This window comes from Berghia stephanieae, chromosome 8 (assembly GCF_034508935.2).
Source record: "Berghia stephanieae isolate SIO BIC M18660-M18661 chromosome 8, UCSD_Bste_1.3, whole genome shotgun sequence".
In the NCBI taxonomy this organism is placed as follows: Eukaryota; Metazoa; Mollusca; class Gastropoda; order Nudibranchia; family Aeolidiidae; genus Berghia; species Berghia stephanieae.
The window spans coordinates 47,817,933-47,832,231 of NC_088367.1; the positions used below are offsets into that span (position 1 = coordinate 47,817,933).

A 14,299-nucleotide genomic window follows, 5' to 3' on the forward strand; every position below is an offset into this window, starting at 1 on the left:
ACTCCGGCTCCATTAGTCTAATGCCTTTGAAGGACTACTTAAAATTAAAATACTAAAATCCACCTCTTCAAGACGTTATTACATCACTCACTCACTCAATACTCTTCAACAGTCGTAACGTCACTTCCTTCCTAATGACTCATGGTAACTTAGTAACACTGGCTCTAAATTATCGGAACAATGGCGGACGCCCGTATGAAATATTTCTCCGGCGAGCATAAAAGCGTATCCAGAGGGAAAAAATACATAAATTTGATCATGTTTTGACTTTTACACATTCTGATCACAGGACATATGAAAAGTTCTAGCCAGCATGAAGAATAAAAAGTAATGATTTTCTTTGTTTAGAACCAAGATGGCCGCCGTTGCCGGGTGGCGTGACATCAGACTACTGAATCAAATTCTCTCCGGGCTTGATGGCACTTGAGGCGACGGGAGCAGCGTGGCTCAGTGGTACAGTCTTTGCTTCGTACCCGAAAGATATCGAGTTCGATCACCCACCGCTGCGCTGTGTGACCTTGAGCAAGTCACCTCGCCCTAGCTCAATTTGAGGCGATGCACTGCGGCTGACGCCTGGGTTATTCCAGTCTTCCCTTGGAATATACCCTAAAGAAAAATTTCCCCTCTGGGATGAATAAAGCGAATTTAATTTAATTAACTTAATTTAATTTGATTAACTTAATTTAATTTAATTTAATTAAGGGATCTCCATCTGGTCCTGTCAGCAGCAATTCTTGGAGCCATCTCGAGGGACAGACAGACCTTTCTGCTTTAGATCCCTCTCTACGGTACGTCTTCAAGTCTTCTTGGGGTGGCCTCGCTTCCTCTTTCCTTGGGGTGTCCATCGCAGAGCCTTCCATATCATTGTTTCATCAGGTCTACAACAAGAGATGAAGGGAGTAGGAAAGTGCCAGAAGACAATAGAGAATAAAAATTTCACGGCGGTGATGGGGGTTTGAACCCGCGACCTTATTGGTACGACAACTCCCCTGGCCGGGGAGAGCTTGACTCTACCGTATGAGCTATCCACGATGCCCAACATCAGGTCTTCGACAGACATGCCCCAACCATTGCCATCTTCTCCTTTAAATGAGACTCTCCAGATACAACACTTCCAGTATTACGTCGGTGTGGACTCAATAAAAAAAACATTTTGAGCTTTTATATAACGCAATATCCACTAAACGTGCTCAAAGCGCTTTACAAGGGGTCCCTGGCCAACAGCAACGCATAACATGTAGGACGAGACATGACGCCTGTCAGGCGAGATTACAAATTTTTGGGACAGAGACAACGCTGTTAACGGCCAGGTACTCATTTTACACCTGAGTACGGTGAGAGAATGCGAGTAAAGAGCCTTCTCCAAGGACTCAACTATGCGCCGAGCGAGGCTCGAACCCAGGACCTTTCGATCCGAAAGCGAGTGTCATACCACTAAACCACATAGCCGCGTTCAATACTGAAGATTGAATCAACAATCTACTAAATCATCAAATACAGATCTGAAAAAAAGGTTTGTATGAAACAGTAACGGACAAAGCAGATAGAAAAATACAAGAAAAATAGTAGTAGTAGTAGTAGTAGTAGTAGTATTAGTAGTAAGTAAGTGTTAGATAGTTAGTAGTAGTAGTAGTTAGTAGTAGTGTAGTAGTAGTAGTAGTAGTAGAGTAGTAGTAGTAGTAGTAGTAGTAGTAGTAGTAGTAGTAGTAGTAGTAGTAGTAGTAGTAGTAGTAGTAGTAGGTAGTAGCAGTAAGTTAGTAGTAGTAGTAGTAGTAGTAGTATTAGTAGTAGTAGTAGTAGTAGTAGTAGTAGTAGTTAGTAGTAGTATAGTAGTGTAGTAGTTAGTATAGTAGAGTAGTAGTAGTAGTAGTAGTAGTAGTAGTAGTAGTGTAGTAGTAGTAGTAGTAGTAGTAGTAGTAGTAGTGTAGTAGTAGTAGTAGTAGTAGTAGTAGTAGTAGTAGTAGTAGTGTAGTGTAGTAGTAGTAGTAGTAGTAGTAGTAGTAGTAGTAGTAGTAGTAGTAGTAGTAGTAGTAGTAGTAGATATTTTGTATCAGCGTAGAGATAGAAAGGAATTAGTTGAATGGGTTTCTGTGTTTGTTTTGTCCATTTTGTATTGAGATTGGTTTTACTATTCAGCGAAGAGGGGCTTATGCGAAACGGGACAATAGAATAAACATAGACAACCTCGATATGAATGCCTACCGGATTGTTTTCGTAAGAGATTATTTGGTACCGCCTGGTTAATGGTAAGGAGAAAAGGACAGTGTTTGTACTCGTGCGTGTTTGTGTGTGTGTGTGTGTATGTGTGTGTGTGTAGGTGTATGGGGAGGAAAAAGGGGGGGGGGGGTAGGGGTGTGATTGGGGATTTATAGATCTGACGATTGGGGAATGTATTGATTCGTTGATTGATTTATGGTGTTTGATTTGTATGTATTTTATTGGTCCTGTTCATTCCCACAATATTGCGATCACTCTCTCCCTCACTTCGCCCCCCCCCCATCTCTCTCATTCTCTCTCCTCTCCGTCTCTCTCTCTCTCTCTCTCTCTCTCTCTCTCTCTCTCTCTCTCCTCTAGTCACACGTTTGCATTTTCTATCTATATATTTATCAATCAATCAATCTATCATTCAATCAAACTATATATCTATCTATCTATCTATCTATCTATTTATCTATCTATCTATCCATCCATCCATCTATCTATCTATCTATCTATCAATCTATCCATCAATCTATCTATCCATCAATCTATCTATCCAACTATCTATCTATCTATCTGTCTATCTATCTATCTATCTATCTATGTATGTATGTATGTTATTATTTTTACTATCTATCAATCTATCTTTATCTATCTATCAATCTATCTATCTTTATCTATCTATCAATCTATCTATCATCTATCTATCTATCAATATTATCAAACATAATAAACCCAAATCCAATCAACCATCAATTTTATCTATCTATCTATCTATCTATCTATCTATCACTAACTATCTATCTATCTGTCATCTATTATATACCCTATCTAATCTATATATCTATATATCTATATTCTATCTATATCAACTATCTATCTATATCTATCTAACTATTTTATAATCTGTCTATCTATCTATGTATGTATGTATCTATCTATCAATCTATCTATCTATTATTCTATTATCTATCTATCTTTATTTAAAATATTTACCACAATGTTTGGGGCAGTCTACATCAATGTTTCAGGCTTAATTTGGCCATCTTCAGGAATGGCCTGAAGATGGAAATTAAGCCTGAAACATTGATGTAGACTGCCCCAAACATTGTGGTAAATATTTTAAAAAATAATTTGCTCCATACTACATGTCGAGCACTTTTCGTACCATATTTGTATCAAACATGATTCAATATCTATCTATCTATCTATCTATCTATCTATCTATCTATCTATCTATCTATCTATCTATCCAACTACCTTCCAAGCAGTCCCATGTTTGATATTTTTTGACAAAGTGGAGGTCATTTTGATCAATCTATTGACCTTCTGCGCAACATTCTCCAGCAGGAAATAACCTACCAACACACAGAACTATGTTTTCAGGACGAGTTTTATGGCCAAAATTTTAATACGTTTTATTTCAAGTCGCGGTTTTGCCTTTGTTTGAGAGTATTCCATTACAACAATAACAGACCATAACAATCTGGGTAATCAGACCTGTAAATAAGTATACGTCGCTCAAATAAACCCATTTCAGTCATAAAATTACCGTAAAACAACGATATTGTGGATGGCCTACAGTTTTGTATAGACAATAGGGAATGAGATAAGCGGAAGAGTAGCGTCCCTTGATTGGACGTCACCCATAGCGGAGAGACGCATGCGTACAACCAACATGACGTTCTCTCTCTAATAACTTTTCCGCCGGTGACGTCACAGACTATGGGATGGTTTTTTTTTCTTGTATTTTTCTTACTTGTTTTGTCTGGTACCAATACTCTTCAACAGTCGCAACGTCACTTCCTTCCTAATGACGCATGGTAACTTAGTAACACTGGCTCTGAACTATCGTAACAATGGCGGACGCCCGTATAAAATATTTCCCCGGCGAGCATAAAAGCGTATCCAATTGGATACAGTAGTCTGATGTCACGCCGCCCGGCAACGGCGGCCATCTTGGTTCTAAACAAAGAAAATCATTACTTTTTATTCTTCATGCTGGCTAGAACTTTTCATATGCCTTGTGATCAGAATTTTATAAAAGTCAAAACATGATCAAATTTTTTTTTTTTCCTCTAGATACGCTTTTATGCTCGCCGGAGAAATATTTTATACGAGCGTCCGCCATTGTTCCGATAGTTTAGAGCCAGTGTTACTAAGTTACCATGCATCATAAGGAAGGAAGTGACGTTACGACTGTTGAAGAGTATTCACACACATTTATTGTTCAGTTCTCTATTGAAACACGAGACAATGCGATAATTGATTGCTGTAATTTGCTGTTACTTGTGCCGAACCATTTTGTCACACGGGGAAATAATGAGGCAAAGTTAGAAACATTTGACTTATTCATGAGCACGAAAGCGAGTTGTGAATAAAAGATATGGGTTATAGATAGTATGCAGATGACGTCACTCAGGCCTTTGTTATTGTTTTTGCCATCCGCGTTTGTGAGTTGTTCTCACTAAACTGTATTAACCAGACTATAAAAGTTCATGGTTACACAGAGTTTGTGTGTTGGTCCGTTATACTTCCGGATGGCAATGTTGTGAACTCCTTGGCCAAGCGCATTCTATCTATAGATAGTATGCGCTTGGCGAAGAAGCTCATAACATTGCCATCCGGAAGTATAACAGACCAACACACAAAACTGTGTGTATCCATGCACGTTTATAGTCGGGTTAATACACTTCAGTGAGCATTACTCATAAACGCGGATGGCAAAAAACAATAACAAAGACCTGAGTGACGTCATCTTCGAACTATCTATACCAGTCGCTTGGGCGTTTTTTCCCCTCCAAAGTAAGCGTTGTCAGATTATTTGATGAACGCCTCTTTTCCTCTTCATCTTCATCTTCATCTTCATCATCATCATCATCATCATCATCATCATCATCATCATCATCATCATCATCATCATCATCATCAACTTCGTCTTATTCTTCTTTTCATCTTCTTCCTCCTCCTCCTCTTCTTCTTCTTCTTCTTCTTCTTCTTCTTCTTCTTCTTCTTCTTCTTCTTCTTTCAGCTTATTCTATATTCTGCATGGTTGCCACAACGAATACCAACCACATCATCATGAAGACCACGAATCTCTGTTTAGTACATCATCTCTCTCTCTCTCTCTCTCTCTCTCTCTCTCTCTCTCTCTCTCTCTCTCTATCTCTCTCTCCCCCCTCCCCCTAGGCCCAGTTCTTTCATACCATCATTTACCATATTATATCCCACCATCTAGTCTCCTGGCATCCACTTTTCTCTTTTATTGCCCCCCCCCCCCCCCCTTCAATCGATTCTCATTTCATCATCTTTAAATAAAAGACGTGCTTGATTAACGCCTTTCCAAGGCTAAACAGAAATTTGAGCTTTTAGAGATAGTTCGAAGATGACGTCACTCAGGTCTTTGTTATTGTTCTTTTTGCCATCCGCGTTTATGAGTAATGCTCACTGAACTGTATTAACCCGACTATAAACGTTCATGGATACAAGCAATTTTGTGTGTTGGTCCGTTATACTTCCGGATGGCAATATTATGAGCTTCTTAGCCAAGCGCATACTATCTATACTGTGCAATATACACTCTACGTACTCAACGGGCTGTTACATATTTCTTTGATGACCTGTATTTTTGAGGGGCTTTTCTCCATCCAATACCTGGAACGAAATTGACATCACTCAGCTCTTTGTTATTGTTTTTAGACAGCCATTTAAACGTTTAGTTCTCATTAAATTCGATCAATCCGACCGTAAATGTTTAATGAATGAAAATGGCCGCGCTGTCTCCTCGAGCGTGTCAATCTGTTTCTAGTATCCAGTAAGTAATAGGGTTCAATAGTCGTGACGTCACTTCCCTCTTAATGACGCAATGTAAATTAGTAACTGGTTCTAAACTATCGGAACAATGGCGGACGCCCTTATGAAATATTTCTCCGACGAGCATGAAAGTGTATCCAGAGGAGAAACACATTATAAATCTGATCATGTTTTGACTTTGATACATTCTGATCACATAACACATGAAAAAGTTCTACCAGCATGAAGAATAAAAAGTACCGATTTTCTTTGTTTAGAACCAAGCTGCTCATTGCTGGGTGGACGTGACATCAGACTATTGAATCCTATTTTTGTTTCCATACACTCTGTCCAGTGCAAGTGTCCTTAGCTTTTGAATGTCATCATGTGTGTGAATGTGCTGAGGCAATTGGGTGTTTCCTTGTGTTGTCGAAATCAGTTCTGTGTTTGCTGTTTTTAAATGTAAACGTTTAAGGTCACACATAATTTTTTGTATGTTGCTACGTATATCCGGCTCGCTGATGTTGAGTTGCTTTAACTCACTCAACCCTAACACCGACTATATCCGTATCTTCTTACCGTAGCCATCGTTATGTTATAGCCTGATACTGAAATCCAAAAGGACGGGAGTTATATCAACGTCATGTATTTGATTTTACACCTAATGTAGTTGTCTCTAGTAAGCTCATTGAATTGAGTTATTTCCATTTTGAAAATTGAAAAACTCAGATTGTGTTTTCTTTTACTAGCAAAAGCACTGGGCAATTTTCGTCATTTAATTTTCATCTCGGCCATAACTTTAAGAAGGCCACAATACTAACCTGTGTTAACATTTTGCTAACCAATTTTCTGTTTGATGTACTTACTTTTTTTTAAGACAAATTTTTTGGGGAGACAATTATATCAAAGCTAATGTTATTAGATTTTACATATTAATGGTAGTTGAATAAAACTATCTATGTACACGCTCATATTTAATACATTTTTGTCCAATTTTGAAAAATAGCAAAAATCTCCAGGATTGAGTGAGTTATTAAAAAGTTAACCCTCTCCTTACCAACCATAGGAAAATCCTCACATTCGTTACGATGCAACCGACAATTTTCTCATTCTAATTTCTCTTGTACATAACATTATTTAAAGAAATGTTTTGATTACAGCTACACATCCTAAACACTGTGTTGTAACATCATTTTGCTGAACAATTTTCTGTATAGACTGTACTTGTTACTTTTTTGTTTGATTAGAAAAAGTCTATTTTTGTGTCAGGTTGGTGTGAATTTTCGGGGGAATTTTAAAAATAGTTGGTAAGGAGAGAGTTAACTCTCTCCTTACCATCCATTGTCAGGATTTTGCCCAAAATTTCATACCCAAATAACACAAAAATAGATTTTTACCACTCAGACACAATAGTAGTGAGCTCTTGCGATAAATAATTTCTTTAGCAAAACATGCTCTAGAACACATTGTTCATTTTTTCCAAATTTTATGATGTACCAAAGAAATTTGAATGAGAAAATTGTTGGTTGTATCGTAACGAATTGACGATTTTCCTGTAGATGGTAAGGAGAGGGTTACGGGCATAGCATCAATAACGATTTGCAAATCTCTGCTGAGAGTACAGTGGGGTCACATACTAATAATATTCGTCCCCTTTCAAATACTGGGTTTATAAAGGTGTCAATGATATCAACGGCTATAGACTCGGGGTGTTTGTCTGTGGATTTTCTGGCCACAGCGATAATGGCTGGACTTAGGAATGGCCCTCACCGTAATGGCTGGAAGTTTATTGATATCAATATTATTATTATATCTTCATGCAGGTGTTGTGCTTATTTCCATTAACTCTATCCTTACAAATCATTATTCAGTATTCTCCCTCAAAATGGCAGGCTTAGGGTTAACCCACACCGGAGACTGACTCCGACCGTAGCCATCGTTATGTTATAGCCTGATACTGACATCCAAAAGGACTGGCAGTTTGACGTCATTATTTGGTTTTTGCACCGATTAGTGAGTTGTCGTTAGTAGAGCTCATGGAAACAAGTGATTTCATTGGTTAAACTATTGAATTCAACTCACGATTTGTTTTCTTTTGTGGCAAAAGACTGGCATTTTGACGTCATTTTTTGGTCAGTATCAGGCCATAACTTTACGAAGGCCACGCTCCGACGACCCGGCATTGCCGTCCTCTGCCGTCTTCCGGATAAAGACGTCGGGCACGGACAAACAAAAGCTCACTAACAAGAAGAGCCGTTGTATATCTGTTATCCGAATTTATAAAGAATTGGCGTAAAACAATGCAAAAGTGCTGGGCTCAACATCTATCTACACAATATATTTAATAAAGCTTTTGAGTGTCTTATGTATCAGATTGTAATTTTAGTGTTATTGCAGAAATTTAAAAAATAAACAAATGGCTTGATCAATTCCCATTCAATTGTCTGGTCACACCTCATACGCCGCCAACTTTCATTATACAACGAAATCATTCTTTTCATCTTCATCTGTAGAATTTTATAGCCTTGATCAGACGTTAGAAGTAAAACTGATCAACATTATGGTCCATCCGGAACCTATTCGCCAGAACAACAAACGGGGTACCCATTTTCGATTGTTAGAAATTATGTATAGACTGACGTCATTAGAAGGAATGACAATTTACGATGCTGAGAGGTATTGCGTTCTATCTATACAAATATCATTTATAATAGTTATTACTTGTATCTTATCTTTTAGTTTTTTTTTTGCTGCCAATTTTAAAATAACAATTTGGCGTTTGTCAGAGCGTGCCATAGTTGTCTCAGGACCTAACACCAGCAACGAAATGTTCACAAACAGCTTTCACCCAATACCTCCGATTGTTTGAATTACGATTAGGGCGTTTTTTCAACCAGAGTAACGGGCCCTGGAACTATATATGTATATGTGTGTGTGGCCACTGCCGTAATGGATACTCAAGTGTTGCATTACTCTTTGTTATCACGATTGAAAAAACAGTTTTATAATATGGTCACTGGCATTGTGGGTAATTCGATGATTACCCCCCCCCAAAAAAAAAATACAGAACAAAAAAAAATTAATAAGAAACAACCAAAAATAAACCAACACAAAAAAACCCCAACATTAATAAACAATAATAAAACAACAAAACAAAAACAACAAGCAAATATACCCCCCCCCCCCACAAAAACCAACCAAACAAAATAGAATACAAACAACATAAACTGTTACAGGCATTGCGGATACTTAAGTCAGAGAATATTCTCAATGAAAAACAAAAATCACCACCAAAAAGCAAAAACAAAACAAAAAACAAAAAACAAAAAAAAAAAAAGAAAAAAAAAACAAAATACAAAAAAAAAAAAAGAAACAATAGAAAAGATACAAAAAAAAGGACAAAAAAGCTGCAGCTGCTTTCTACAGCTACAAGCTTTATGTGTACTGGCCTACTAAGCTCTGTGCGTCATTCCAAAAGTACCCAGCTGGTAAGTTGAAACCACACGTCATTGGTGCAGGGATCAAGACGGAAATCAATTTGATATGATATTGTTGCAGGCACTAAGTGGTAAAAGGAAGCTGTTGATATTACCGGCCAGCGAGTGATACGGACATCGATTTTAAGGGCCGTTCTAGGAATACTGGCTGGACAGTATGATAAAAAAATGTAAAATTGTAGTGGTCACCTCAGAGCCAAAAGGTCTATGTAGCTGGAGTAATCCCTGTTTGTATTGTATATATCTATACAGTAATGACAATAAAATAATAATAATAATAATAATAATAATAATAATAATAATAATAATAATAATAATGATAGAAATGATAATGATAATAATAATAATAATAATAATAATAATAATAATAATAATAATAAAATGATAGAAATAATAATAATAATAATGATAGAATAATAATAATAATAATAATAATAATAATAATAATAATAATATAATAATAATAATAATAATAATAATAATAATAATAATGATAGAAATATAATGATAATAATAATAATAATAATAATAATAATAATAATAATAATAATAATAATAATAATAATAATAATAATAATAATAATAATAATAATAATAATAATAATAATGATAGAAATGATAATGATAATATAATATAATAATAATAATAATAATAATAATAATAATAATAATAATAATAATAATAATAATAATAATAATAATAATAATCATAATAATCATTAATAATAAATAATAATAATAATAATAATAATATAATAATAATAATAATAATATAATAATAATAATAATAATAATAATAATAATAATAATAATAATAATAATAATAATAATAATAATAATCATAATAATAATCATAATAATAATAATCATGATAATAATAATCATAATAATAATCCCAAAAACAATAAAACAATAAAGAATTAACAACCGATTCGTTAAAAAACGTGATAAATTTATTAAGGCAATTAATATTTATTCAAATATCTAATGGGTAATGATATTCCTAGAGCATATTTTTCATTTATCACACACATACAAAAAGAAAAGAAAAGAAAAGAAAAAAGAATAATTGGAATATTCTGGCAACATTGTTTTTATGTCGGAGTCGACGTGTACATATATGTGCAGGTCTGACGCCCGAACATCCTTATGGGCCTAGTTTAACATTGTTATAATGGACAATATTTTGCGTCATTATTACAACAACGAGCCCATAAGGAATTGGATTATCAGACCTATAAATAAGTGCACGTCGGTTGTAGTGAATCCGATGCCACAAACTGCCTTCATCGAGGGAATTGATATAATTTTCGTCAATGACAATGTAACGAATCTTCCTCATTTTGACAAGTTTCCAATTTGATATTTTTGTTCATTTATTTTAGTCCGCAGACCTGCAAACCATTACGTAAAATTCGTAGACTTACGAAATTTTCCCCCCAATTTCAGAGCTTCATGAGCAACTCTCTAGATCATTAAAACTTATTGAAAATGAAAGTTGATGCCAGGCTACATATTTTAAAAGGATTTTAGTGTTTGAAGTGTTTTTAAAATCCTTGTGAGGGTAAATTGTTGATGTTTAAAGTTAACTAGGGGCGAAGTGGCCAAGTGGTTAAGGCATTGCACTGTGACTCGGAAGGTCCCGGGTTCGAGCCCGCTTCATGCACTTTCGTTTTTTTTTCCCTTGGGCAAGATTATGAACCTCCGATTTGCTCACTTGGATAACATGGGTGATTCCTGAAGACATCAGACATCCTGTTTGACGGATTATCTATATTCCTTCGTGGAATGCCTAGGCGACGATATTTTATGATGTCGTGGCGGAAGGGCATACTTTTTTTAAAAAAAATTTAAAGATGACTATAGCGACTACACTTATTTTTTATCTTCCAAATATTACGAATTTTTTAGGTTTTTAAGTAGATAGGTCTGAATCCGACATAAGACCAAGCTGAAGTGGTGGGTCTTAATTATTTTTTTTTTTTCTCCCGACCCTGTATATCCAACTTTCAAGTAGCCATGATACGAAATGTCGATTTTTCTTCTTCTCTACATAATCTGGAAGGTAGAGACTAAAATTCTGGGGTCAATGCAGAGGTTTTTGAAGACTGGCTAAAGAATCGTTTGCCGCCGTCCCTCGAAGCACCCAGCAGTATTGTATTGGAAAATGCCAGCATTCGAGTGCGCTTTACAAGTGGTCCCTATCCAACAACAACACTTAACATCTAGGACGAGGCATGACGCCTATTAGGCGATATCGCAATTTTTGCGGACAGAGACAAAGCTGTTAACGGCCAGGTACTCATTTTACACCTGATTTCGGTGAGAGAATATGAGTAAAGAGCCTTTTCCGAGGACTCAACCATGCGCCCGCTTTGACTCGAACCCAGGACCTTCTGATCCGAAGGCGAATGTCATACCACTAGACCACATTGATAGATACCCTGAATGTTTTGAAAGTTCCATCTTTTCCCGGTGATTCCAATATATTGAAGAAGAACATCATCTCATTTACTATATTCTCTTCTATTTCTTCCATTAAGGCCAAAGCTTCAGGCTGAGGAGTATGTGACCGTCTTTTCAGTAACAGGGTTTTTAGAGGGAAGCAGGGAGCGATATTTTGTTAAAGTCATCAGTCGAAAGGGCTTGTTTACAAGTGGTTGGTAGGGAGTTCCAAAGTCGGATGGTGGAGGGGAAGAAAGAGTAAAGATGATGGTTTGTTTTTGAGTAGGGGATTTCAAAATTAAATGCTGAGTTTCATGTTTTGTTGTTGTTCCGTTTCAAATTGCGAGTTAGAATTGTGAGTTTTCCGTTTTGTGCTTTGTGGAATACGAGGAGTTTGTTATGTAACGTCGTTCATGTAGCGGTATCCATTGGTTTTCATCTAAATGTGACATTAGCAGATTTCAAAAGTCACCTCCTTTATATTTGGAGTTCTTGTCTTTGATTCTAAATCGCACCAAATGGTGCGCACTATAAAGCACTGGGTAATTCAAGACTTCGAGAAAAAAAACAACGAATGCCTAACCATCATTCTGCATCTTCTTCGTCAGAAAAATCAGTTGAAAAGTCACTCTCATCTTCCGAGAATTCGGCCTCGCTGTCGTTCGGGTTTTTCCCGTCACGTTCTTTTCTTTTCTTGGCGTAGTTCTTCCTCCTACTCCTTGGAGAAAGATCTTTGAGAGACGGATACCGCTTTGGGAAGCTTGGACTGAGCTCTGCAAATCCTTCATTGGGAGGATCCTGAGGAACTAGAAGACGACGGAGATGAAGAAACCGGGAGTCGATGATTGGCTTTTCTGGGTGGAGATCAACAGGAATGTCCGACAGAGAACTTCGATGACGTTGCAAGTCTTTTTCTTGGAGTTTGAGTAACTCCTCCTCCTGTTGTTTTTCTTTTTGTATTTGAAAAATACTTTTTCGTGACTGTAAATGGGGCATGTTGGCTTTGGACAGGGTGGTAGTGGCTTCGTTGTTGTGGTCTGGCGTGGCAGGGGAGTTATTGTTCTCGTCAGTTGCGGCCCTGTCGAAATTTGGAGGATCTGCAAAAGCCACCGCGCTTCTGTTTGCGGGACTATTTTCTTCACGCGGAGACTTCTCAGGCGTAGGAATATCTGAGTTCTCTGTCTCGACTTTGAACACTCGAGTTACTCCTTTATCTCCTTGAATAAATTGAATTCCGACTTTCCGAGATCTATTGATGTTGCCATCATGATTATCGTTATCTTCTAACAAGGCTGTTGGTGGGAGGATTTTTGGAAGATGGGAAGATGTGTTACTGTTGTTGTTGTTTGCTTTTGTGTTCTTTGTCTCCTGTATCAGTCTATCATCAGATTGTGACGAGACTGTGATCCGAGGCAACGTGTGTTCCCGTGACTCGCCTGCGTTCAGTCCCGGTGTTCTACCATCCGCATGAGACGGCTGAGATTTCCCGTGCGCACGTTTCTGGCTGGCGTGCACGGACAGGTTTGGCATAGATTTCGCACTGGTGATCGGCTGCTTCTTGTGCGAACTTTTCTGGAGGCCGATTCCGGGAAAGGATGTGCTGGCGGCAGGTTCCTGTTCTTGGATAAATTCCACATAATCGTCCATATGCTGCACGCGTGTGATTTTCTTCAAAGCTTTTTCTCGGGCTTTCCGTCGAGTCATGAACGATTTCATGTGCATGTCCAATTCCCGATTTGTTTTGTAGCTCTGGGACCGGATGCTGTTTATTCGGACATCCAGCATCTGGAGATAAAAGAAGAAAACAAACAATCTTAATATGTGTTAATGTAAAGCGCCAGTGAGCAATCTTAATTGAAACTTAAAAAATGAGCTTTTATATAGCGCGATATCCACTAAACGTGCTCAAAGCGCTTTAGAAAGGGTCCCTGACCAATAGCAACACTTAACATGTAGGACGAGACATGACGCCTGCTAGGCGATATTACATTTTTTTCCGGACAAAGACAACGCTGTTAACGGCCATCATTTTACCCCTGAGTACGGTGAGAGAATGTGAGAAAAGAGCCTTTGCCAAGGACTCAACTATGCGCCGAAGAGGCTCAAACCTAGGACCTTCCGATCCTCGCATTCCTATTTGTTTACTTTTAACAAATGGTAATCTCTTTTTCCATGTTTCTAACGACGCTTAAAGGCTTATCGATTCAACACGATTCTTGATTCCCACGATACGAAATCTTTTGTTTAAAACATAATCGATATTCGTTTCCGATTTATAATTAAACAAGCCCGTTAATACGCCGTACAAGAGGCTAATAGGCGGCTATGTAGTCGAGTGGTACGACACTCGCTTTTGGATCGGAAGT

The 14,299-nt window shown here is 37.2% G+C and overlaps 1 protein-coding gene across 1 annotated transcript in view; it reads right to left on the reverse strand.

Annotated features, from left to right (window-relative positions):
* Positions 1-10,423: 10,423 nt before the first annotated feature.
* The window catches only part of LOC144978793 (uncharacterized), a 24,202-nt gene continuing 20,326 nt past the window's right edge, over positions 10,424-14,299 (reverse strand). The window contains exon 3 of the mRNA XM_078925287.1: positions 10,424-13,718. Coding sequence (XP_078781413.1) covers positions 12,519-13,718 — 1,200 coding nt within the window. The 3' untranslated portion in view covers positions 10,424-12,518. The remainder of the gene's footprint in view (positions 13,719-14,299) is intronic.